Source organism: Girardinichthys multiradiatus, chromosome 12, assembly GCF_021462225.1.
Source record: "Girardinichthys multiradiatus isolate DD_20200921_A chromosome 12, DD_fGirMul_XY1, whole genome shotgun sequence".
Taxonomy (NCBI): Eukaryota; Metazoa; Chordata; class Actinopteri; order Cyprinodontiformes; family Goodeidae; genus Girardinichthys; species Girardinichthys multiradiatus.
Genome location: NC_061805.1, coordinates 31,562,654 through 31,587,901, shown reverse-complemented (window position 1 = coordinate 31,587,901; position 25,248 = coordinate 31,562,654). Strand labels below are relative to the sequence as shown.

The window sequence follows — 25,248 nt, the reverse complement described above, 5'->3', positions numbered from 1 at the left end:
TTTCCACTGTAGGATCCAGGACGAAATCAGAGGACCAGGGAAGAAATCTACACCACAAAACAGCCTTGGTAGAGAAACAGCACTTTGTAGACTAACTATAGAAGGAGTTTTGAGATGGGCGGGTGCTAAACATGTGTACTTACTGAATATTCCCAGCTTTGTAACCACTTTGAAAACACCAAAAGTAATAGCTGCAGGTCGTTATATCTTTCCTCCCCTCGAAACTGCTACATACATGAGAACACAGACGTCTGTGTCTGAAACAATTGTTTAAAGTTTTATAGTTATGCCTGTTTACAGTGGCTTTACATAAGTTATAAAGTGTAATCATTGTGAGAAATTTGTTTTATTACTGAAAATCATTGCTGTTAGTTTGACAATGGGAGTCTCTCTCCAACGCTGAGTGGCAAGACATAGGTCAACAATCCTCTTAATGTCAGTGGACATAATTTGCATTAACAATCTGGTTTTAAATCCCACAGGGTGAAAAACACAGGAAACGACCAGGGTGACATAAATGTTTCTGTAAAAGGTTCTGGATGAAAAAACATTCTGGCTCGCGTTGTTTAAATGCATTCTAGTTACACACATTTTACCATTTCTGTTATTACATTCATTTTAAGAAAAATTAGGATCTAATTCACCATTTTAAGCTTAGTCTAATTTGTTTGAAAGTAGATCTATAGACAGAAGGAAACCATTCTGGCAAGTGATAATTGTGAGATAATTAATGCTCATAAATAAATTAAGTATTTCTTTTTTTTTGGTAGCGCATTTCAAAATCAGTTTTGGTAATAAGAAAAATGACTGACTGTGAATTAGACCCCAAGTAAAGACCATGAAATATAAAAAACAATTACCAGATTAGTTTAGTTTGCCGGTGCCAAATTAATCTGGGGAAAGTTAGCTTTCATTCTCTCACCTGATTGGCTGTATTGATATCAATGCCATTTTTTATGTGTTCCAAGGCCTTGTCCAGGTTGCCAGATCGGGCTGCTCGGAGAAAGCTGTTGCCAGCATCTGCCTGAAAGAGTAGAAGAAAGGATGGGGAAAACAAGAGGGAATGAGGGGTTTCAGAGAAAGTGAGAGACATGTAAAAGGAAAAGGGAAAATAGAAAAAGAGTGACTGATTAATATTTTCAAAGAAAATAGACAATTTAAACACCGAGGATCATAAGAAGATGACACTTGACCACCAGTTTTCCTCTCATTTCACTCCTCACTTTTGCAGTTTTCGCTGCAGGTTAAAAATCTACTTCTGCAGCTTAAAATTCAAGGGTGTGGCAGGCATCTAACAGAGGAACTGCAGCAGGAAACTTCAAATTGTCCCTAATTTTATCTGCTATTCACATAATGAGGAAATGTAAAGTAAATACGAAGATTTTATGATACTTTAAAAGAATGAGAGAGGGGCATAGTGTGAGGGTTCAGTGGATCCCGGCTCAGGGCCCAGCACATGGTACGTCTAGTGTTTTGTCTGTGTTTTGTCTGCGTCTTGAGGGCTTCATGCCTCTCCCAGGCAGGCAGGAGTGCCGCTGGAACGGGATCACTCATGCGGCACTGGGAGGAGAGCAGAAAGGGTGGAGAGAAAGAGGGAGAAGCAGGATTGGGGAGCGACTGAGGGAAAATGACAGGGAAGCACGACCTGGACCTTTTTGTTAGAATCACATAATATCCATTTTCACTGTGCTCACACCCTCCCTTCATCACTCCATCTGACCGGATATCTCAAAATACCCAACAGGGAGATATTGCAGTTGTATGTTTGCACACATATGAAAATAATGGATTCCTTTAATGTGCAAACCTCTCAAAATGCTGCAAAACACTTTAACACAGCACTTTGTTGACTACTGTTGTGACAGGGCTTTTGGCCCTCTTTGAGAGAGAGAGAGAACTAGAAAGAGAGAGAGAGAGGGCTTTGGTGAAAAAACAGAAAGGATCCGCATGCCTGGAGTAGAGGCATAGCAACAAATTACAAAACCCACCCTCAGTGGGACACCGGTCACGTAGAACTGTGTAAAGAAAGGGATCACTTTAAAAATAAGAGACTCTGTTGGCATGAAAACTGAAAAGTTTCAAAAGTGGCTTACAGCTGGTTGTGGCACCAAAGCAACATCTGACAATTCTCTGGTAATGCTGAAATTTACGCAGTGGCAAAGTGTAGTGTGCAGACTCCTGTGCAAAGTACTGAGGTTTTATAAGAGTTATTTTTACTAAGGTTATTTTCTTATTTTACAATTTAACAATTAAGAAGCACACCACACAGCACATAACAAATACAACATTTTATTCTGATACAGCAAACAAAGAAACCAGAAGGAAAGACTCAAAAACGATTTAATTTACCTAAGCTGTTACAGTTACCACTGGGCACAGATTAGTATGAGATTATCATGCTATGATAACCTTGAGTAACAATACCACAACTTTGTAAAGCAAAGAGTATAACTTGATCTGACTGCTTTCATTCAACATAGAAAACCAACAACATCTAATTTAATTGCATTCATTTATTCAGTATTTTGGTTTTGATTGATGCACTTTGCAAAAATATGTTAAGCATAGTTGCTTTTTAGTCATTACTGCCCAAGTTACCTGTATTACCTTTTTACTCTTTATAGAGTAATACAGCTATAATGAGCTAAAAGTAGAGCTAAAGTTTTTTGTTTCCTTTTTGTGTTTATAAGTTCTCCCCAGCGCTCTGCTTCACCTGACAGCTACAGCTCTTCAGCCAGTCTCATCTATTCCATATTCAGTCAATTCAGTGAGTCCTTTGCCATATGTTTTTGTTAAGCTCTTGTTTTTCACTTTATATGGACTTCTGCTGTCCAACCCCCACTTGCCCCTTTCTTTTTCTGTACATTTGGCGTAGGACTTTATATTATGCACATGAAAATATTTTAAATATTTACTATAGCAACAAATGCTAAGCTAGGACACAATAAGAAACAAAAGAGGTCTAAATATTGGGAGAAGTGCAGGATATTAAAAAACCTAAGGTTTCTCTTGCGCTTCTTTTTTTTATTCAGTGAAAATAAGACATTTATTCATAATGTGATACTGCTGGTAACTGACCCATGCCTAGTTGCTACAGACACTTGACAAATTATCTTCTTCTAATTGTTCAAATTTTCTTGTTAATGTAAATCTTACAGTTTTCAAATGCAGCTTTAGGGTGGGAAAACATGTAAAGTTCCCAAAGAAAATCTCAAATAAATAACACAAATAACTCAACCCAAGCATTTGTGTTTTTGTAATATTTCACTCTTGCTGACACTGTAATGGCAACATCCAAAACATCATAATCACTGCAGAAACAGCAAAGAACTAAAGCAAAGAACGTAGCACAATATGGATGTTCTTGTGAAAAACTGGAGCATACCTAACACCGTATTGACCTCAATTTGATCCCTTGGGCAGCCTGTAGATGTTTACACAGCAGTAGCAACTCATTCTCTAACCCCTGCAGGAAGAATCTCCCTTCATGCCGAGGCTTTCCTACTGCACACTTCTACATTTTCTTGTTTTTGTGTGATTACCAGCTGACGTCAAGAAGGGAGCGTGTGGTGCTGCGAGATAAAGATTCAGGAGAACCGCACCCATCCCCGGGCTCACACATAAACAGGTGCAGCTTGCCTGCTCCATATAAAGAGTGGACAGTAACATGTTATAAATCAACTCCTCAGGTGCATTTAACTGAATTGGATTTAAATGAATGACACATCCTCCACTTCCATATCTCCCACAGAAAGTGGTTGAGCTTGAGTCTTCTGGTCTGAGCAGAACCAAGCGAGCACATTAATCACACTGTTCAGAATAGAAGGAGCACACAATAGCCTGTGTAGACGTGTTTTTTGGTAACACAGGCAGCATTAAAACACAATGCCGTGCAATGTGCAGCTGTCCTCAGGCTAGGACTGGTGCACAGCTTCTCATAATGAAGCTTAAAATGATCAATTTAAATTAATCTCATAGCATCATTTATCACAGCAAATCCTCCCACTGCTTGTTATTTTATTTTTCTGTTACGTCCATTCCCTTCCCCACATTCTGTCTGTTACGTAGTTATTTCTTCTGCTAGGCTTCCTCTGCTGGTGCTGCAGCAAACAGGATGACATCACCCCTCCTCAGTGCTCTGCAGTGTCCAAAAAGATGCACATATGTATGCATGCATGCACATAGAGCCATCAGTGTTCGGGATGAATAGAACAAAAAGCTATTTTCTTTTTCATGATACTGATTTGTATTCACAATTAAGTGAGTTTTGAAGCAGATCTAAATGAATCAGGTTCAGTGTGTGTGTGTGTATGTGTGTGTGTGTGTGTGTGTTTATGTCTAAGGGGTAGAAATTAGATGAATGAAAATGCTGACACAGCAGAAAGCAGGTCCTTACTGTCTTAAAACTGCTTAATCTTATGGTACAGATAAAATAATAGATATTTTATTAACCATCACTTGCATAACTCTTTTATGTCTGAAATGAATGATTAAATATAGTTTCTGAAAGGCATAACTGCCATCAGCATTTTTAAGCCAAAGAGTTTTTACAAAAAATTAAAATAGATCAAAACGAGACGCATTACTTTTACAGATCTATAAATTGTATATTAAGTCTTTCTTTATCATGTAATGATTATTTGACCCATTGTATTTATGTAATTAGGCAAATTTCACTTTCATTTTAAGCTGAATCAGGTTCACACTCATTGCTGTACTAAAAAGCCCAACAACATTGTTCCTGGTGCAGGCTAAAAAAAGGTTTGGAAAAAATTTACCTGAATGCTAATTATTTTAGCGAATACAGAAAAATCGAACAAATGATCAGAACTTTGGTTAAAATGCAAGGACTTCTGTTGCATTTGAACAAGTCCCAATGCAAAGTCATCATTCCTTTGTAGATGCACACACGCACACCCACCCACCCATAGAAACAAATCTGTAAATTTACTGACGCAGCACCAGGTGCAAATCATAAATAGTTTAAGTGCCAGGGCAGCAAAAGGGTGGAAATGAGGTGTCTACATATGTTCAGCAAGAACAAGTGTTGCTTTTCTTTACTAAACTTAAAAAAATCTGAAAGCTCCCATTACTCAGTATCTACATCTATTTTAAATTAATCGTAGTTTTTTTCATGCAGGGCAACACTAAATGCTGGATATGGTAATTCCTGCAGAATTTAACAACTATTTTATCATGTTTTCTGCTGTTTTCCCCCTACAAATAATAATTTATCTCTCTATTTTTGCTGCTTGCCATCCATGCTGCATGTTGAAGACTTGGCAGCCACCAGACATGGACACAGTTACAGCAAGTGAACGAGGATGGAGTTGCTACAAGTTCCAGCTCAAGCCTCATCTGTCTGACCATTCGTCCATGGAGTGTCCCAATTTCTGTATTTACTTTCTCACACTCCTAGGGACCCCCACTCTACAGCCCACTGTTTGTCCCTGCCTTGGCTACAGATTGTTTCTTTATGACTGGCCCTGCTGCAGCCTCTGCACCTCGAGATGAGATTGTCATGGGTATTATTGTTACGGTTATTCTGATCTTTTGTGTATGACAAAGAAGGTGAAAGCCATAGGGTGAAGACAGCGTTGAAGACTTAAAAGAATAGGATCAAGATACGGTAAACAAATGGTGTTTGCTGCACAGTTACACAACTTTACAACATTTGTTAGCCTTCTTTGCTCAAGGGGCTGCATGCATCACAAAATATATGAAAAGATCCATTTAATATTAAACAAAAAGTGAACCCTACCTAATATAAGAAACTTTCTGAGCTCCATGAATGACGTTTCTGTATCTCTGAAGTATTTCATTTGCATGTTTTCAAGTTACTGACAACACAATACAAAAATGTATGTGGATATTTTTATAATGTATTTAATACATAATATTGATATGTTCCACTGCTGCTGGAAAGATCTCTTTACTTTAATTTCAGGGAAGCTGAATAAATAAAAGGTGTTATAATAGTTAAACAATATTTTTCTTCAGTGATCTACTATATTTTATTATTATTTTGAATTTTAACAATTAATGTTAAATCCATAGCCTATAGTACACTACCTAGGTATATGAAATAAATATTTTTTGTGATTTTGGAGATTTTAGATGATTAAAATGCTTTATATATGTTGGTTTTAGTAAATTCGTAGTTTTTTTCTGAATGTGCAATACTAGCAAAAGTATTTTTACAGATATACAGTTAGGACCAAAATGTTTTATGCCTACGGCATATTTCTTTTGAGGATTTGTTTCATTTTATCAACAATGGCTGGAAGTAAACTTTATATTTTGAGCGACCAACCCAGACCTTGACTTGAATGTAATAGAGAATCTGTGAAGAGAGCTAAAGATTAGAGTGATGGCAAGGAGGCTTTCCAAACTTAAACACTTGGAGATCATCAACAAATATAAATAATCAAAATACCAGTGGAGAAACATGCCAAAAGCTGGTTGGCAATTATAAAAAGGGTTTGTTTCCGTTATTGCCAAATATTTCTCCATTGATTTTTTAAAAGGGTATAAATAATTTGAAATATGTTTTTAATGAAAGTGAAAACAAATGTTTTTTTTCTTATTTGATACTACTTTTAAATTGTTTCTAAAAATAAATTAGACAAATGTCTCAAAAGATAATAAAACAAACTTTAAATTTAAATACATTTTAAATCAAAAATTTTCAGGGCTATGAGCAATTTTGGGCTTATTTAAAAAACATATTAAAACACTTCGAATATATCAAACTTAGCAAATATTTTTTCCTTCTTTATAAAAGTTTTACTGTAGCATGAATATTTACTAGTTATAGGAGCTGTCTTACTTTTACATTGCACAATAATGAAAAAGAAAATTAGAAACCAAAGAATAGCAAGCATGGACAAACAGACTATAGATGGAGGGGAAAATCATTGAATGTAGAATCCATATTTTCATTCTAATATGGAAATACCATATTTCACAGTAACCTGGTCTGTTTTTAGTCCTACCCTTTTGTCACACTTTGATAGTGGTCTGCATTATTTGAGTGTTTTGTGGTATTTGCATCAACAGTTAATCGGATGTTAAGTAGAAAATCTTGTTGAGCACATAAAGTCGCACAGTCTTTCCAGCACAAACCTGGATTCTTAATTGTTCCCTGATGATTTTTCGTTTACTTGAAATTGTTGTATTGGCCAAAAACGGATAAAATAATGTAATGTATGCTTCAGAGGTGACTAAACTGACTGCAGTTCATCTTCAGACAAAAGCTGTATTTCAAGGAGTTGCATCACAAACAGCACTCTAAAACCTGATTAACCCTCCAAACACACAAAATAAGCACTAGATCCTTGTGAGTATCTACCCGTATTGCTTGGATTTCGTAAATTAAGCTGTCTATAGTCTTTACACTGGAAACATCTCATTAACTGACCTACTAATCAGTTTACTGACCTTCAGTTTGCTTATTGCAGATAATCCTAGCTGACATCATACAATCTGAACATCAAACAGACGTCCAAATGAAGCCAAAAAACAAGATTATGGAGCAAAACACAGCACGATAAACACCCACACAGAGACGCACTTACACTAATCTTTGATGCACATGCATCACAAGATACTCCCAAGCCCACTGAGAAGCTTCTATGAAAATGTGCCTAAATATGTTGCAGCTCAGTGTGCATATTGACAGAAGTCATGTTCAGATGCTAATTTATGACTGAAAACAAGCGCAAGCGGAAAAAACTCCAGAATGGCTAATGTGGATAGAGGGCAAACAAAAATGGCTTTTTAGAAACAGAGCACAAACAGGAATAGGGCATGTCCTGAATAATAACCAAGTGCATAATGAGTTGATACCAATGCAATATTATTTATATGTTAGAGACAAAGATAAGATTTGAGCTTGGAAGTGAAAAAAGGTTCATTACCAACATAGAGACAGTTACAGGTGCATTAATCTGCGAAAAGAAGGTTAAACATTTCTAAAACTGAATAATAAAGAAACAATTATAGCTGCAGAGAAATATAAAGTAGGAGGAAATACATAAAGAGTAAGAAAGTGAGAGAAGGTTGAGTCAGGCTGGAAGAATAGGAGGTTGAGACAGCGGATGGCAGATTTTGATGTACTCACTCCAAACGTGACGGTCTTGACTGGCATCCCTGTTGGCCCTCCACTGTCCCTTTCTTACGTTTTCTGTTTCTCTCAGAAACACAGCTGTCTTTTCTGTGGCCCTCTGAGAGTGCTGTGGTACAGGGCACACACACCCCCGTCCACCATAAACACACACACATTCATGACCAGACAAATACACACACACACACTTGACTAAACATGGTGGGTGGAGAGACCGGAGAGGGTGGGGGCTCAGAGGATGGGGGCCCAGGGGTTTATCTCTAGAGGAATGCTGCCTGTATCTAAAGACACACATTTGCAACACAACTAAAAACAAGCAGGTCTCCCTACAGGTTCCTGGAGATATCCAGACCCCTTCTTTTCTACTTCAATAAAACCCCTCCTTCACTTAGGTTTACCTCTTCACCTACATGTTTTTCATTGCTTTTTATTCATCTTTCACCTCTCTTGCTCCTCAACATTCAATGTCCCTCTCAACTTTCTCCCGCCTCTTGCCTATCCCTCCTTCCCAGTGCGTCACGCCCATCTCTGTGCCTCCTGTATGTTTTTTGACAGCCAGACAATCCATTTTTTCCACGGACCAGGTCGCATCAGAATACTGAACAGCCACTGTGGTGAATGGGTGTGTTTTTGTTTTTTTAATCGGCACAGCTCTGCTTCAGTCTGCGACGTGACTTACAGTGACAAAGCGCCTAGCACTAGTGGTGGTGGGGGGTTCCTGCCACCGCCCAGTTACAATAGGCCAGACACATGGGGTATAGCAGGGGTGGGGGGCAGCCTCTCAAAAGGCCCTGCCTCTTTTAATAAAGCGTCCGTCATTCCTCGCTTGAAAAGGTCCCTTTTCTCCGTCTCTCCCCTCCGCTCTCCCTCTCCTGGCTAAATGCTGGGAAAAGCACATCGCTGCCAAAACCATGCAGAGAGATAAATGCTAGCAGGAGAGAGAAAGGGGGGGGAAGCCCCCCCCCCCCCCCCCCCCCCAAAAAAAAAAAGAAAGCTATACACTACTCAACACCACTAGGCTGTGACCTGGGCGAAAACATCACATGGGGACAACTGTCCTGTCCACATTACTGAGTTCACAAAGTGATGAGAGCTCAGCAAAGAAAGAGTGAAGAGCAGGGTAGCATGGACAATAATGGGCATGAAGAGATGACAAATTATCCTGCGGTCCTCAATAAAAGGGGAAGAAAATCCTGTCAAAAATGTCCTTTCACCAACCCTGAAGTGATGAACTCAACTCATGAAAAGTGGAATGATAACATAAACTTGAAGTTAATGTATACCTTGTTTCAAAAATGTAATTTCTTTTCTCTGTAATACCCTGTTGAAATACTTTGTAGTGGAGGTTGCTGAGGAGGTTGAATGAATCTGAAAGAGGTGCTGGCTCAGTACTGTGACTCCTCCAGTTTGCATGTAACATTATCCTTATGGGAAATCGTGAAACCCAAAGCTTACTTAACATCGCTGTATGGGGGTGAAGGGAATCAGTATTCTAGAGAAGAGCTACAGTATGTACGGTGCCTTGCAAGGTAATTCATTCCCCTTGAACCTTTCACATTTTGTCATGTTACAATACTTTTGATACAAGGTGTAAAAGCTCTTTACAAATAAAAAAACAAAACAAAATGTGGTGTCCATTTCTATTCATCCCTTTTAAGAAACTATGCTGTAGAATCACTACTTCATTGCAGTTACAGCTGCAAGGGTTTTGGTATGTCTCTATCAGCTTTGCACAGCTATGGACTCATTTTTGCCCATGTTTTTGGGGAAAACAGCTCAAGCTTAGATTGGATAGAGGCTGTCTTTGAACATAAGTTTTTAAGTCTTGCCACAGGTTCTCAAGTGAATTCAGTTCTGGACTAAACACATGGATATGATGTGCTGTAAACCATTGCATGGCTTAGATGTGTTGAAGGTCATTATCCTGCTCTAAGGCAAACCTCTGGCCCAGTTGTAAGTCTTTTGCAGTCTGAATTTAGCTACATCCATTTTTCAATCAACTCAAGCATGTTCCCTATCCTGTAGAAGAAAAGCATCTACACAGCATGATACTGCCACCATCATATGTCACTATGATAATTGTGTGTTCAGGGCAGGGTGATGTGAAGTGTTAGTTTTCCTGTAGACACAATCTTTTCCATAGCATGTGGCAAATTTAATCAGACCTCTGTTATATTTCTTACAGCCATGGCTTTATACTTGCCACACCACAAAAGTCAGATTTGTTGTTAATAGTTGTTCTGTCAACAGATTTTCACCTCTGACCTTTGGATTTCTGGAACACCATGGACATCCTGGCGGGACATCTTATTAATGCTCCCCTTGTCAATTTATCTGGACAGACATATTTTTGTAGGTTTACAATTGTGCAGGGAATAATGGATTGACTAGTGCTCTCTGAGATGTTCAAATCTATAAACTTCTCCACAACGTTCTCCTAGACCTGTCTGCTGTGTTTCTTGGTCTTCACAATGCTGTTCATCCCTGATGTTCTCTAAGGAACCTCTGAGGCCTTCACAGAACAGCAGTATTGATACAGAGATTAAATGACACACAGGTGGAGTCTGCTTACTACACTTCTGAAGGCAACTAGTTGCACTGGATTTTATTAAGAGGTATCAGACTAAAGGGCACTGAATGTAAAAATACATGCCAAGCATTTCAGATTTATAATTGTAAAAATCTTGAAAACCTTGTATCATTTTACTTCCGCCTCACAGTCAAGCAATTCAAGTCCTATCAAGTGCCAATAAAATACAGGGTTTGTGATTGTAACATGGCAAAATTGAAAACAATGGACACTACAAATGCAAAATTACAGAGTGTTATAATCTTATTACACCAGCCTCTATTTCACTGTATTTTACAATTGTCCTAAAAACTACTGTTGGCTGCCCCAGTGTACATAAATACTATTTGTGCTTGATGTCGGTACAATACCCAGATATTTAACTATACATTTTAGGTTTTGGGGGCTAATTTCACAGAAGATGGTCTGTAAATGGGCCTCTAATTACAAACAAAGAATTATTATTAATAAGGCACTCCAAAGTTAAAAAGTAGCAGTTGTTATATCTATATCTAGAAATACTATAACAAGGCAAGCTTTGACAACAGTTCATTTATGGATATAACCATCCAAATAGAAGAATAACCACATGCTGTCTATAAAAACTGCTTTAAAAAAAATAAATAAATACAGACATTTTTCTATTTTAGCAAAAACATATAATATTTTAGATTAATTTGAAAGATATTTTTGCAGACAACAGGAACTCCTGCCTCTTGCCTTTAAGCTATGATCATATTCACTCACTGGTCACTTTATTAGGTACACCTTCTAGTACCGGGTTGTACCCCCTTTTGCCTGCAGAATTGCCTTGATCCTTTGTGACATAGATTCAACAAGGTACTGGAAACATTCCTCACATGGCATGATAGCATCACACAGAAGCTGCAGATTTGTCGGCTGCACATCCATGATGCAAATTGTCCGCTCTGCCACATCCCATAGATGCTCTATTGGATTGAGATCTGGTGACTATGGAGGCCATTTGAGTACAGTGAACTCATTGTCATGTTCAAGAAACCAGTCTGATATGATTCATGGCGCATTATCCTGCTGGAAGGAACCATGAGAAGATGTGTACACTGTGGTCATAAAGGGATGGACATGGTCAGCAACAATACTCAGGTAGGCTGTGGCGTTGACACGATGCTCAATTGGTACTAAGGGGCCCAAAGTGTGTCAAGAAAACATCCCCCACATTATTACACCACCACCAGCAGCCTGAACTGTTGATACAAGGCAGGATGGATCCATGCTTTCATGTTGTTGATGCCAAATTCTGACCTTACCATCCGAATGTTGCAGCAGAAATCGAGACTCATCCGACCAGGCAACGTTTTTCCAATCTTCTGTTGTCCAATTTTGGTGAGTCTGTGCAAATTGTAGCCTCAGTTTCCTGTTCTTAGGTGACAGGAGTGGCACCCAGTGTGGTCTTCTGCTGCTGTAGCCCATCCAATTCGATGTGTTGTGCGTTCAGAGATGCTCTTCTGCATGCCTTGGTTGTAACGAGTGGTTATTTGAGTTACTGTTACCTTTCTATCAGCTCGAACCAGTCTGGCCATTCTTCTCTGACCTCTGGCATCAACAAGGCATTTACGCCCACAGAACTGCCACTCACTGAATATTTTCTCTTTTTCTGACCATTCTTTGTAAACCCTAGAGATGGTAGTGCGTGAAAATCCCAGTACATCAGCAGCTTCTGAAATACTCAGACCAGCCCATCTGGCACCAACAACCATGCCACGTTTAAAGTCACTTAAATCCCCTTTCTTCCCCATTCTGATGCTCGGTTTGAACCTCAGTAGATCGTCTTGACCATGTTTACATGCCTAAATGCATTGAGTTGCTGCCATGTGACTGGCTGATTAGAAATTTGCGTTAATGAGCAGTTGGACAGGTGGACCTAATAAAGTGGCCGGTGAGCGTAGAGCAACCTATGCACAAACTGGCATCCCTGGTAAAGATGTGTAAGAGGCTTTAAAATAATTCATCATTACCTGCAGCAGCATAATCACACACTGACAATTTTAGAATAATAACACTTTTAATTTAAGTCTATTCATTTAGTAGGGAAAACATCATTAGGAAATATTTGTTTTTGTGTAAATAAACATTGACATGTGTGCCCTAATGATTACTATAAAATAAATGTCAGTAAAATATTTTTTTCATCAATACCTTATTATTTTTAAATAGATGAGAGTGTTGAGGGACCATTAATCATTAATCTGTGGCTTTCTGTTTTCTTATATATAAAATGACACAAAGGACCATTCTTATAAGCCATTCTTCAAAATCGGAAAGAAGAAAGAGAATCACAAGTTTCAGCAAAAACAAGAAAGTAAAACCTTTTGCCCCTTAATAGATTTTCTAACTTTCACAGGTGTGAAAGGCTTTCAGCCTATGTATTTTGTAGGCAGCAGGTTGGGCTACAACACCCAACATTGTGGCTGTTTAAACTATACCATTTGTCAGGCATATTGTCTGAAAGGACAGCAATCAGAGCAGTTCAGGTCATCATGGAGAGCTGGCCTCACTCCGGTTTTGTAGCAGGGTTGATTTAGATACAGACGTGCACTCTGCACCCATGTCAAGCTGATCTTGTTAACACGATAAAAGCCTCAAGCCATCCACACGTGTTGCTTGTGGTGGTTTATTGCCCCTGACCCAATGCCTCAGAGAAAAGAGAGCAGAGCTGAAAGAAACAGGAAGGAAATCAACACCGAAGCTGTTAGCTGCCCTTTTAAACCTGTTTCTTGTCTATCCCCTAACATTATTGCATTATATGAACTTCTACACTGATTATCAGATTAATATAAATATAAGATAAAATATGAAGTTTTCCCCTTGTTTTCTTATATTTAATACTGATGCATTTATGTTAGCAAATTCTTCTAAATGTCCCTCCGCTGGCAAAGTGATGCTCGTCAGTTCTGTCCTGCAGCATCTTTAAGAAGTGTACATGCTGGGTTGGGATGATTATACTGCCCTACAGCAAACCTCTCATTTGCACACGTACAAGACACACGTACAAGTCGTTCAGCTCCTCAGAAGAAACCACAAGCCTGCTTGGGCCCAGAGCTGCCAGAGGAGCAGTTAAAGTTGGCATTACAAGAATTAAGAATTAGACACACCTTCTCTCTGCAAACACATTACATTTTATATGTCACAACACACAGGAGTCACACCTACAGATACATGACATGACACAACCTACAAGTGTCTCTTTAGATGCACACACACCTCAATGTGATAAAGCCAGCCTAACCTGTAGAAGACAAAAACAGTGAGTTAGAAAGATTTGGATGAAAGGGGAGCAGGTAAAATGAAGACAACAGAAAATGACAGCAAATATGTCAATGCAGGGCCAGATTCCCATTAATCTTCATAAGTGGAGAAGACATTAGGTGGATTTTCAGCGTAAATGAGGGTCATAATAGCACATATGAGATTTTGTCGACTTTCTTGTACTGTGAGAACATAAACACCACAAATTAAAATGAAGATTTTATACATCAGCAACATCTGTGCTGATGTCTCCATCAGGCAGCCTATGTTTGTTTGTTTTAGGGGATTTGCCAGTGAATATTTACATTCACTTACACCTACTTATTCCAGGCCAACCATTGCTGTTAACTCCAAAAGATAAAAAATACTATTGTAATTGAGTGAATCAGTCCCCTGAAAATGAAACGAAAATCAAATTGTAATTATTGAATATTCACTGGCAGTTGGCAGTCTTAAAGGGGAATACTTTTGTTTTATCTGTAATAGTGTATTTCTAATAAAAGTGTAATTGTCTTTTTTGGTAGTGCACTTCCACTTTTTATTTTTGGCTCCTGCATGTCTGCAGTAATTTAGTGTGATTGTTTGACAGCACTTTCAGAAATGTGTTTTCCCTGTGCAACACAAGCTGTGCATTGAAGTGCAGTGAAGCAGAGAGGAAACAGATAGAGAAGGAAAACAGGGAAATTGAAGAATAGAAGAGAAAAACCAAGAAGTGCACAGCAAACTGGAAAGTACTGATGTAATTGTACCTGGTTACTGTGATGATAGATATCCACAGTGCTGGAGCTTAAATGTGGATGTGTGCACAGTATATATTTTTTTCTTTTCACAACTCGGTTGACAGTGTGGTGGCATCTTCATCTGCTCAGCTTTGCTGATTCAGACCTCCTTCTTCCACAACTCTTACTTCACATACTTCATGTGTCTGCAGTGTTTTCCACCCCAACAGACTTTCCTCTGGGGAAAGTTGCTATGATGACTTTCATATCTCATAAGTTTATAAGTATGAGCAATTAGGAAAATGCTCGTATCAATCAGTTTCAGATTTTTTAAAATCAGATTATCCAGATTATTTTAATGTTGCCTCACACACACACACACACACACACACACACACACACACACACACACGCACACACACACACACACACACACACACACTCTTGTTTTGCTATGTGTAGTGAGGACCATGTGTTGACTCCCATTGACATCCATTGATTTTCAGTCATTTTCAACCCTTTCTATGCCTTAACCCTGACAATAACCCTAAACCTAACCATTACCAGTGCATGCCTAACCCTAACCTTAACCTAAAGTCAATTCACACCTTAGTCCTAAACCTAACCGTTAGCAAAATAGGTCGTGAGGACCAGCAAAATGTCCTCACTTTGGTACAAACGGTCCTCAATTTGATGGTGAAATCGGGAAAATGGTTCTCACTGTGATGCCAAGACAGGAACACACACACACACACTCAGAGACAGCCTCGCGTCATCTCAGACACCACAGGCATTCACCTACAATGTTCTGCATGCAGATGCAAACACACACTCACTTGCATTCAACGTACACCCATATGCAGCTCACAGCAACCTTTCATGTGCAAGCATACAGTTCGGGCAGCAGTATACTCAAACTGAACTTTGTTGCACACTTTAACTACGTTGGGAGGAAAGCGTGGGTGCAAAAGTTAAACAAAGTGAGGTGGCTGAATTATAAAATGCATGACCAATTAATTAGTTTTAGACACTTGGAAGGGGAAAAAAACTAAATCTAGCCAGCCTTATTTAAACTACACCCCAATAAATGCAGGGGTTGGACAATGAAACTGAAACACCTGTCATTTTAGGGTGGGAGGTTTCATGGCTAAATTGGACCAGCCTGGTAGCCAGTCTTCATTGGTTGCACATTGCACCAGTAAGAGCAGAGTGTGAAGGTTCAATTAGCAGGGTAAGAGCACAGTTTTGCTCAAAATATTGAAATGCACACAACATTATGGGTGACATACCAGAGTTCAAAAGAGGACAAATTGTTGGTGCATGTCTTGGTGGCACATCTGTGACCAAGACAGCAAGTCTTTGTGATGTATCAAGAGCCACGGTATCCAGGGTAATGTCAGCATACCACCAAGAAGGACGGACCACATCCAACAGGATTAACTGTGGACGCAAGAGGAAGCTGTCTGAAAGGGATGTTCGGGTGCTAACCTGGATTGTATCCAAAAAACATAAAACCACGGCTGCCCAAATCACGGCAGAATTAAATGTGCACCTCAACTCTCCTGTTTCCACCAGAACTGTCCGTCAGGAGCTCCACAGGGTCAATATACACGGCCGGGCTGCTATAGCCAAACCTTTGGTCACTCATGCCAATGCCAAACGTCGGTTTCAATGGTGCAAGGAGCGCAAATCTTGGGCTGTGGACAATGTGAAACATGTATTGTTCTCTGATGAGTCCACCTTTACTGTTTTCCCCACATCCGGGAGAGTTACGGTGTGGAGAAGCCCCAAAGAAGCGTACCACCCAGACTGTTGCATGCCCAGAGTGAAGCATGGGGATGGATCAGTGATGGTTTGGGCTGCCATATCATGGCATTCCCTTGGCCCAATACTTGTGCTAGATGGGCGTGTCACTGCCAAGGACTACCGAACCATTCTTGAGGACCATGTGCATCCAATGGTTCAAACATTGTATCCTGAAGGCGGTGCCGTGTATCAGGATGACAATGCACCAATACACACAGCAAGACTGGTGAAAGATTGGTTTGACTAACATGAAAGTGAAGTTGAACATCTCCCATGGTCTGCACAGTCACCAGATCTAAATATTATTGAGCCACTTTGGGGTGTTTTGGAGGAGCGAGTCAGGAAACGTTTTCCTCCACCAGTATCACATAGTGACCTGGCCACTATCCTGCAAGAAGAATGGCTTAAAATCCCTCTGACCACTGTGCAGGACTTGTATATGTCATTCCCAAGACGAATTGAGGCTGTATTGGCCGCAAAAGGAGGCCCTACACCATACTAATAAATTATTGTGGTCTAAAACCAGGTGTTTCAGTTTCATTGTCCAACCCCTGTATTTCATTAATGCTATGATGTACAGTGGATATAAAATGTGTAAAAATCCAGGTGAAAATGAGAGGTTTTGGTGATATAAAAAAATTTGACCGTAATAAAATCTTTCAAAACTTTTCTCCAAGTTGTTCTTAGAAATGAAGCTTTAAAACAAAACAACTGCCTTTGCAAGGGGGGGAAAACCTGCAGATCTTTCAAAGCCTTGTGGGAGAATGTCATCTACTCCTATAAAACCAACTATTAGCCATTGTTGCAAAGAGTAAATTTGACACAAAAACAACATTGAACATTACCAAAACAACACCATACCCAACAGCAAAACATCTGATAAACATATTCAGACACCTGAAGATTTTGAGTCTAAGCTGACTGGAACCTGAAATGGTGTATAATTTTACTCACCTTCACAGAAAACAAATTACACTGGAAGAAAACTAATGTTTCCACCATGATTCACTTTCAGTATGATATTCTTTTAATGATGTACTGTGTTCTTACTAAAGATATCTTTGGGAATTATGGCTCAAAATTTAGGTTTGGTAGAATAGCTTGACTTAATTTTAGGTTATTCACTATAACTGATTGCAGGTTTGGACTCAGAAAGACTCAATGATAGTCCCTAAAATGTATTAGATGAAGGGTGTGGACACTAAAGAAACCAAGTTATTACACGTATTTCTTTACATTTCTCCAAACACATTTGTTTTTCAGTTGATTTGTTCAGGAAATGTCTCTTTATAGGAGAAAAGTATTGAAATGATTTATGATGGTTTTCTTTTCTTCATGCACAAAAACCTTCCAACTTTAAAGTAGTGTGTATGCCATTTAGAAACATAGTACTTTGTGTCCATTTCTATTCCCATCCACTTTCCACTGACACCTTATTTCATAATTGCATCATTAATCTGTTTCTGTAACACAATTATCAAACTTAGTACCTAGCTGTTGCTGCATGTAAATATCTTCTACATTATAACCAACAAAGGTTGACAAAATTTTATTTTGTCTTTTTGGGATTCATTAATACCTTTTTTTAAACTAAGTGGAGCTGTTCTTAGACAGCCCCTATTTCTATTACTGATAATGTTGAGAGGGGGAAGACAGGAACATTGAGTGCTCAGAAACTGGTTCTGTTACAACAGCTACATACACCTTTCTAAAACTGTAGCATTAAACTGATTGACCATTGAATAAGAAATGGCTTTTTTACATTATTGGAGTTTAACCAGCACTTTCTTTTGGAGTATACTTCCACCTTATCCATGCACTCCTGCGCATTCATCAAAAACACATGCACGTGCACGCATGCATGCACATAGATTGTCGCTCAGTCTCTCTTTTCATCAAGTGAACATTTGCATAAAAAAACAAAAACAAAGATGATATCCAAGGTGCCCCTGGATTTCAGTGGAGAAAGCAAAATAAAGTACTGCTTTAAATCGAAAGAGAATAATCAAAATAAACAGAAAATAAAGCTAACAATTAATATAAACAATACGTTAGATGTGTGAAAGAAAGAATGAAAAAACATTTTTATTTCAACAAAGAAAAGCTTAATCATATTTGGAAAAGTAAACTTCCAAAAATTAAGGAATTATCAACCCAGCATATTAAAGCCTGAATATGGAGAGTGTTTAAGTTTAAAGTAAAATGGTATATTTGTAATAAACATATTCTTTGTTGATCAAATTGTTGCCATGAGGCATCTCACTGTTGGAAAAAGCCACAAAAAATGAGTTATTGCCTCAAAGGTCAGCAGGATGAGGAGAACTCTTACTAAAGTTGGTATAGAGCCAACCGTGTTACTATTACAAAAATTCTTCATTCACAAATAAGTGGCAAACGTTTAATCTGAATTTTGTAAAGATGGTATAAGCAACCCTTGGAGAAAAAAAATTAGTAACAGTGTTTTAATATGGTGTGGCCTTTCACATGTAAATTGCCCTCTGCTCCCCTAACTGAGACAAATTACAGCGAAATGCTGGTGGCTGGATGTGAATGGGCTTTCTAATGTAGTCTGCATCTACAGTTGGCAGGGGAGCAGCTGCCACAGAGAAACTGAGACGAAGGAAAATTTGTATGACAGAGCAGAGTGTGACAGTTTGCTTTTTTTCCTCAACAGACCAGGTCCACTGTGCAGCCGCACTGTGACGAATGGGGCTTGGCTCCCAGAGCGTCTGTCTCTGAGGACTCACTGAGGGGTAATTAGAGCTGTGGGGTGATAAGGGAGACTCTCCAGGCCCCCTAAAAACTATTGATGGTGGGGAAAGGGCATGAGACCTTTGCACAGATCTCTGATATCTCACAGACCTGAGACACAGGAGTGGGTGGAGCAGGGTTTTATGAAGCGTTATATTTCTATGTGCATTACATCAGCCCTCAGGGAAAATCATGATTTGTGTGAATAGTTTAAGGGTTAGAGGGTGTTTTATGGCACGAGTCTGCATGAAACCTCTTGATGGATTTATTATCAGTTTAAATATGGTTTAAACTTGCCATTTTATATTTGTTACTTCAAAATCCCTGGTTTCATCTTGTTGGGAGATTAAATGAGAATAAAACCAAAACGTTAAATAACAAACTGTTTCTGTATCACTACAAGTGTGAGATCATTGACATTTAACTCCTGTTCTGTTTAACGTTGAATTATTGGCAGCCAATTCTGAAGGTCCTTTAGACTTTATGGTTGAGCCACCTTAAGATTCGGTCATGTTTGGGTTATGATTTAGGGAGTTCTATTTGGACTTTTTAATATTTCTCCACCTATTCTTGGCCAATCTGTTGTGTGGTGGGCCTCTGTAATCAGGGAATGTTTTTTGACTTTGTACTTCACTGTAAAAAGATAAGTTGCACAAGTAATAAAAACCTTAACTGTCACTTAAAGAAATAAGGCCCACATTGATTATCCTTTATGTGGGATTTGAGGAATAAAAGAAAAAATAACGGCTTAAGGTCCAAAAGCATTGATCCTGTTGCTAAAAAAAAGTCTAATTACTCACAGACAGTTGGTCAGTGATCCCATCTGTCTTTACTGCACAGGATATAGCCATATCCTGTAATATTTAACAAGCAGTCCTACATATCTTAAAAGTACCTCAATAATTAAAGTACCTCCATCATCAAAGAAGAAGATGCCAGTGTTGTGCACAAATGTACTTGAGTGCTGTTGATCTTAAACTGGATATTCTTCAACCTAAGAACTTAAACTGTGGCTTGCTCTGGTGATAATTAACACTACTTTTGACAGTGACGAGCATCTGTTAATTTATAGTGAAGGTTCATGTATTTCCATTAAAGGGCACAGGCTGCTCATTTTAACTGTACTGAGCCCTTATTTAAAAACATCCATGCCTTTTCCATTTAATTTAGCTGTAAAAATAAAAACTGAAGGTACATGTGCGTTGTTGAGCATGCATGGCCTGCCTCCCAGATATTACCATACAACATAGAGTAACAGAGCCATAAAAACTTTAAGACATTGAGCAATTTCTAGCTTTCTCTGTGACCATTGTGCATCACAAACGTTTCATTTACAAGTCATAGTTTTTGTCCAGACTATATTGTGATCAAAAGCACAATTTAGTTTTTCAAAATAGTGCATTATTGTAGTTCTTTGATGGAATTCTGATGGAATTCTTTGCTTTATTGTTTGAATAATTTTAGAGATGATTTGCAGAAGCTTAGTAAAGCTTACAAAAGGAAAAGGAAACGTCTGTGTGCTAAATATGTACGTATGATATAGCAACTGTCAGATGACATAACTAACCATATAACGAGTTTTTGTTTGCTTTAAATAATTAATCAGTGATAATGAATGTAAATGTGTTTAAACTGGTAAAGTAAAATTACAAGTGAATCTAGAAGTGATTTGAACAAGAGTAGATTAATAGAATTAAATTTATTATATTCTGAATGAACTGATCTCAGCACCATTTCTTGTAAAGAGAGATCTTGAATAATACTGTTAAATTTTTAGTCTCTGCTTATTTTGTTTTTGTCTGGGGACTTGTTTTTAACCTACATGAAGTGATAATTCCATATTTCAGTAAGATGGTTCTATGAAGGTGCCATCAGTAATGGTTGCCCTACTTGTAGCAGACAGGTGTCATATTGCAATTAGTTCCTAGTCATCCTCAGAGTGGTGGAGGGCTAATAGCTAGTCAAACAAACTCCTTCTCCCCTCTCCCATTCCCCAGTTTAGCTGATTTTAGCTATTTAAAACTCAAACTAAAAATGTTTAAATCAATGGGATACGCCTCCATATTAGTGGATATTAACCATCCACCATTAGACATGAGTGTTGCTAAATTTGACTCAGCTGAAGTCAACTTTTGTGTTATCAAGCCAAGGTACTTTCATCAAGGCTTCCAGATGCATAAATCTGTTAGCTGCAGCTCGTCAGTCCACTCTCAGTCCACCAACAGTCAAGATAACATTTGGATTTTGCAATTGGCTGTCTTGTATGCAACCGAATCAAAGATGAGAGGTTCCTGTGGTTGTTTGTGGATTATCCCAGTTGGCTCACAATCAGCTGCTCAGGCCAACTGACACAGCGTCCACCACCCTAACGTAAGTATAGTACCACTGAAGTCCTGTTTTCCTTACTCTGTTATTTTCTCATACTACTCTCCAATTATGAATTTTACGCTATCATTGCTGCTATTAGATTATTTTTTGTTTTTTCTTCTCGTAATAGAATAACATATGGCCTAGTATTTCTGTGTTTAAGCTTTATCACCTTACTAGAGGGGTCCATCAGCTGGGTTATTGCTGTTAATAACTTAATGCTATCTCACCTTATTCCTGACAGTGCTGCTGGAGATTTAATTATGTTATTACATCTTCCAGTACGATAGCTCTTCAAAGGAGTTTGTTTTGCTATGTAGTGATCTGTAATTCTGACGTAATTAGTTTGCAGTTAAATTAAATTTCTTTTTGCATGTTACAATAATTACACCGCTAGAGACATTCTTTCAAAGCGTGGGAAATTTCTATCTATATGTTGTGCGATTCAGTGCAGCACCTATCAGACAAAGATTAACTTGTGGCTTCAGCTGGTGGGTGTTAAAGATGGATAATTCCTGCGATTAGGGGATTATTTTACAATAAAAACAGATGAGGAATCAAGATAAATGTAGGTGAAGAATCTAAATTTAGGGCGATCACTGAAAGTTCTGCAGGTGTGGGTACATTCTAGACAGAAGCCTATGTAGGAGGAAAATCCTTGTGCTTGGGCTACAACCGACCACCATATAATAAATGTCGGCTTCTGAAAAGGATTAATCACAATACATAATTAATGTCTTCTATGTGATTTAAGTATAGAAAACATCAAATTAATGCCGAATTCAATCATATTTTTACCTCCACTCCTAGTCTATAGCAGTGGAGCTAACAAGGCAGATAATATGTGGTATACCTAATCAGATTGTATTTCTTTAGGTCATCCTACCAATCTTGAAAGATGATGGAGCAGTTATGATAATAACATCCTGTTTAAGTTGTTATTAAGTAGATTGTACTTCAAGCTCAGAGCTTACATGTTTGGCTGTGTTTCTCACCTGGATAAATGCCGCTATTAAGTCTATTTGTTTGTCATAGAAGGTACTTCTGGTCAGTGTGTGTTTTTTTTGTGTGCTTCAAAAACCCCAGTTGGTCAGGGCAGATGGCTCCTCTCAACAAGCTGCTGGAGGTTTCTTCCTGTTCAAAGGGAGTTGTTCCTCTCCACTTTCCCCACATGTTTTCTCAGTATGACGGATTGCTGCAAAGTCAATGATTCAACACAATCACGGGCTTCCTTAGACTGAAAACGTTTTGGCATTACACACTGAATTTGATATAATATTTGTTGTGAATTGACAATATATAAATAAACTGAATTAAACTGTAAAAGTGTAGATGGTAAAAATCAACTAATATAGCCTTGTATCCCACAGGTATAAACATTTTCATTTTGAGTTGTTTGAAGTTGCTAAAATCAGCTAAATCTGTGGCATCTTTTTTACACTTAAGGGAAATGTTACAGGTAACTTCACACAACCTTAGTTCAAAAACTCCAAGCTACCTTTGTTAATAGTTGTGGACCTTAAAACTAACCTAAAAGTAAAAAATAAAGAAAACGTACTAGGCTACATATTATTCAGATGTCCATCTCCTAAGAAACACCCGGCTTTTTGTTTTCTTAAATAATGCGAATATAGACTAGTACCCTGGAGACTGAAGGGTCTCCAGGCTTCACTATCTGCAGGGACTGAAAAAGTCAAGCAAGTGCTTATGGTACCCTTTTTCTCTCCATCTCTGTATTCTGGGCACAAACATGATATTTGCAAGTCTCTTCTGCCTCCCAGCAATCATTTAGCCCTTTCAAAAATGTCACAAAAGCAAACTGTTGTGTAAACTATGTTATATCCCTTATGACTAGTGGTAATTAAAGGATGACATGTGTATTTGTAGTCCTGACAGGTAAAAGAAAAATGAAAAAATAGAAATATCATCTTTCAAGCAATTATACAGGAGATAAAACGGAACTCAAAACAAAATCAGCTTTTCAGTGCATTTGCATTCAAGAGCATCCAGGGAAAAGACTCCATATTGTTGTAAAGTACGTTAGGAACTTTTGGAAGATGGTTTACACACTTACTCACTTGCCTTCCATGTGTAACCTTCATTCTGTATTAAATGTGTTCAGCTCTTCTTCACCCATTTTTCCTGCAGTCGCTGCTCTTTCAAATGTAGTGCTAAAGACAAGCTCAATGATGCTCCAGAGTGATTGGGAGCAATATGGAGATCAGGAGATAAGCTTTAGGAATTTGGCATAAGAGCAAAGGGGGAGCTGGGAATCTGAGGAGAAATTATGGGGGCAAGAGTCATCTGGGACAAGTTTCCCTGGGAGCTTTATTGCACTTAGATGATCTCTCCTCCAACAATTGATACTTGATTCAAGATCATCTGTTAAATATGTGCAATAAAAGCTCTTTGGTCAACCTATCCTAGACTGTTTTAACAGATAAAAACAGACAAAACACAGGCACAGCACGTAACCGACAGGTTCATTGGAGGTACGCATAGCCGCAATACACAACAATGACACATCAAAGGCATGAGCAAAGGCAGGCATCAATGGCACTCCACAGGGACATCACAGTTAAACAGACACAGCATAGACAGAAATACAGATGGGCGTGCAAATCACACTTTATCCTAATAAGCAGACGCAAAACATGCAGGGAAGGAAACAAAGCATGCACACAAACTCACTGATAAGATAATCGTCTCACAAACACAACTCTCCACTCTCTCTTTCCGACAAACACACTAAACTGTGACTTAACCCTAACACAAACACAGAATGACACAAGCATATTTTATAAATCAGAAGAACCCACAGGAAATATACTTGAACTGTTGTCTTACACTGACGCTAAACTAATCCAACTGGTTAAAACAAGAAAAAGACCTAGGGAACACTTGCAACTACAAAACATACCAAGGCTAAAGTATATTTTGCCCGTGGACTCTTTCCTTGCAATATGCTCGTCTATTTTGAGATAACTCAAAGACATCAATATAGATATTTACAATAAACAGACAAACACTCATGTGTAATTGTGTAAAATGAAAAGAAAGAAAACATACAAACCAAAACAAAATTAAACTTAAAACTCAGCGAGTTAGTATAAAACACCAAGCAAGGACGGGAACAAAGAAAAAGGTCCAGCCTGATCCCACGACACCTGACTGAATCAGCTCACAGCACAACAGCAACACTAAAAAGTCAAAGGAACCAGAACTACAATACCAGAAGCAAAACACAACAAAAACAAGAGAGATAATGAAGATAACAACAACAGCAAAAGTGGCACAAACTACAAGTGACAGGGTGATTATAGATACTTAATTTATATATATATATATATAGATACATATACAGAGACAGGGGAATCCAGAGATACGTGTTGCTGGTATTTACTTCATCATCATAGTGCCATACTCCTTGGCCATCCGGCATCTCAGAGCTCACACTACTGTCCTGATCGATTAGCCAGCGATGCACGGCGTGGGCCTAAAAGGACATACGACATAGAGACAGAGCCCAGTTAATTGCAACAGGGAGCAGCAACGATGAGGAGAAAGAAAAGAAAGAAGAGGAGTTGCAGCAGGAGCAGCAGCAACAGCAGCAGAGCGGACAG

The 25,248-nt window shown here is 38.6% G+C and overlaps 1 protein-coding gene across 4 annotated transcripts in view; it reads right to left on the bottom strand.

Moving 5' to 3' along the window:
• The window catches only part of ank1a (ankyrin 1, erythrocytic a), a 139,870-nt gene that overhangs the window by 56,680 nt on the left and 57,942 nt on the right, over positions 1–25,248 (bottom strand). The window contains exons 2-3 of one of the 4 annotated variants that reach the window (XM_047381647.1): positions 25,029–25,121; positions 923–1,024 (exon numbers count right to left, since the gene is read on the bottom strand). In XM_047381647.1, coding sequence (XP_047237603.1) covers positions 923–1,024; positions 25,029–25,121 — 195 coding nt within the window. Of the gene's footprint in view, positions 1–922; positions 1,025–3,385; positions 3,504–8,122; positions 8,283–25,028; positions 25,122–25,248 lie in introns of those variants that run through there. The other 3 variants (XM_047381649.1, XM_047381650.1, XM_047381648.1) reach the window with 3 other exon arrangements.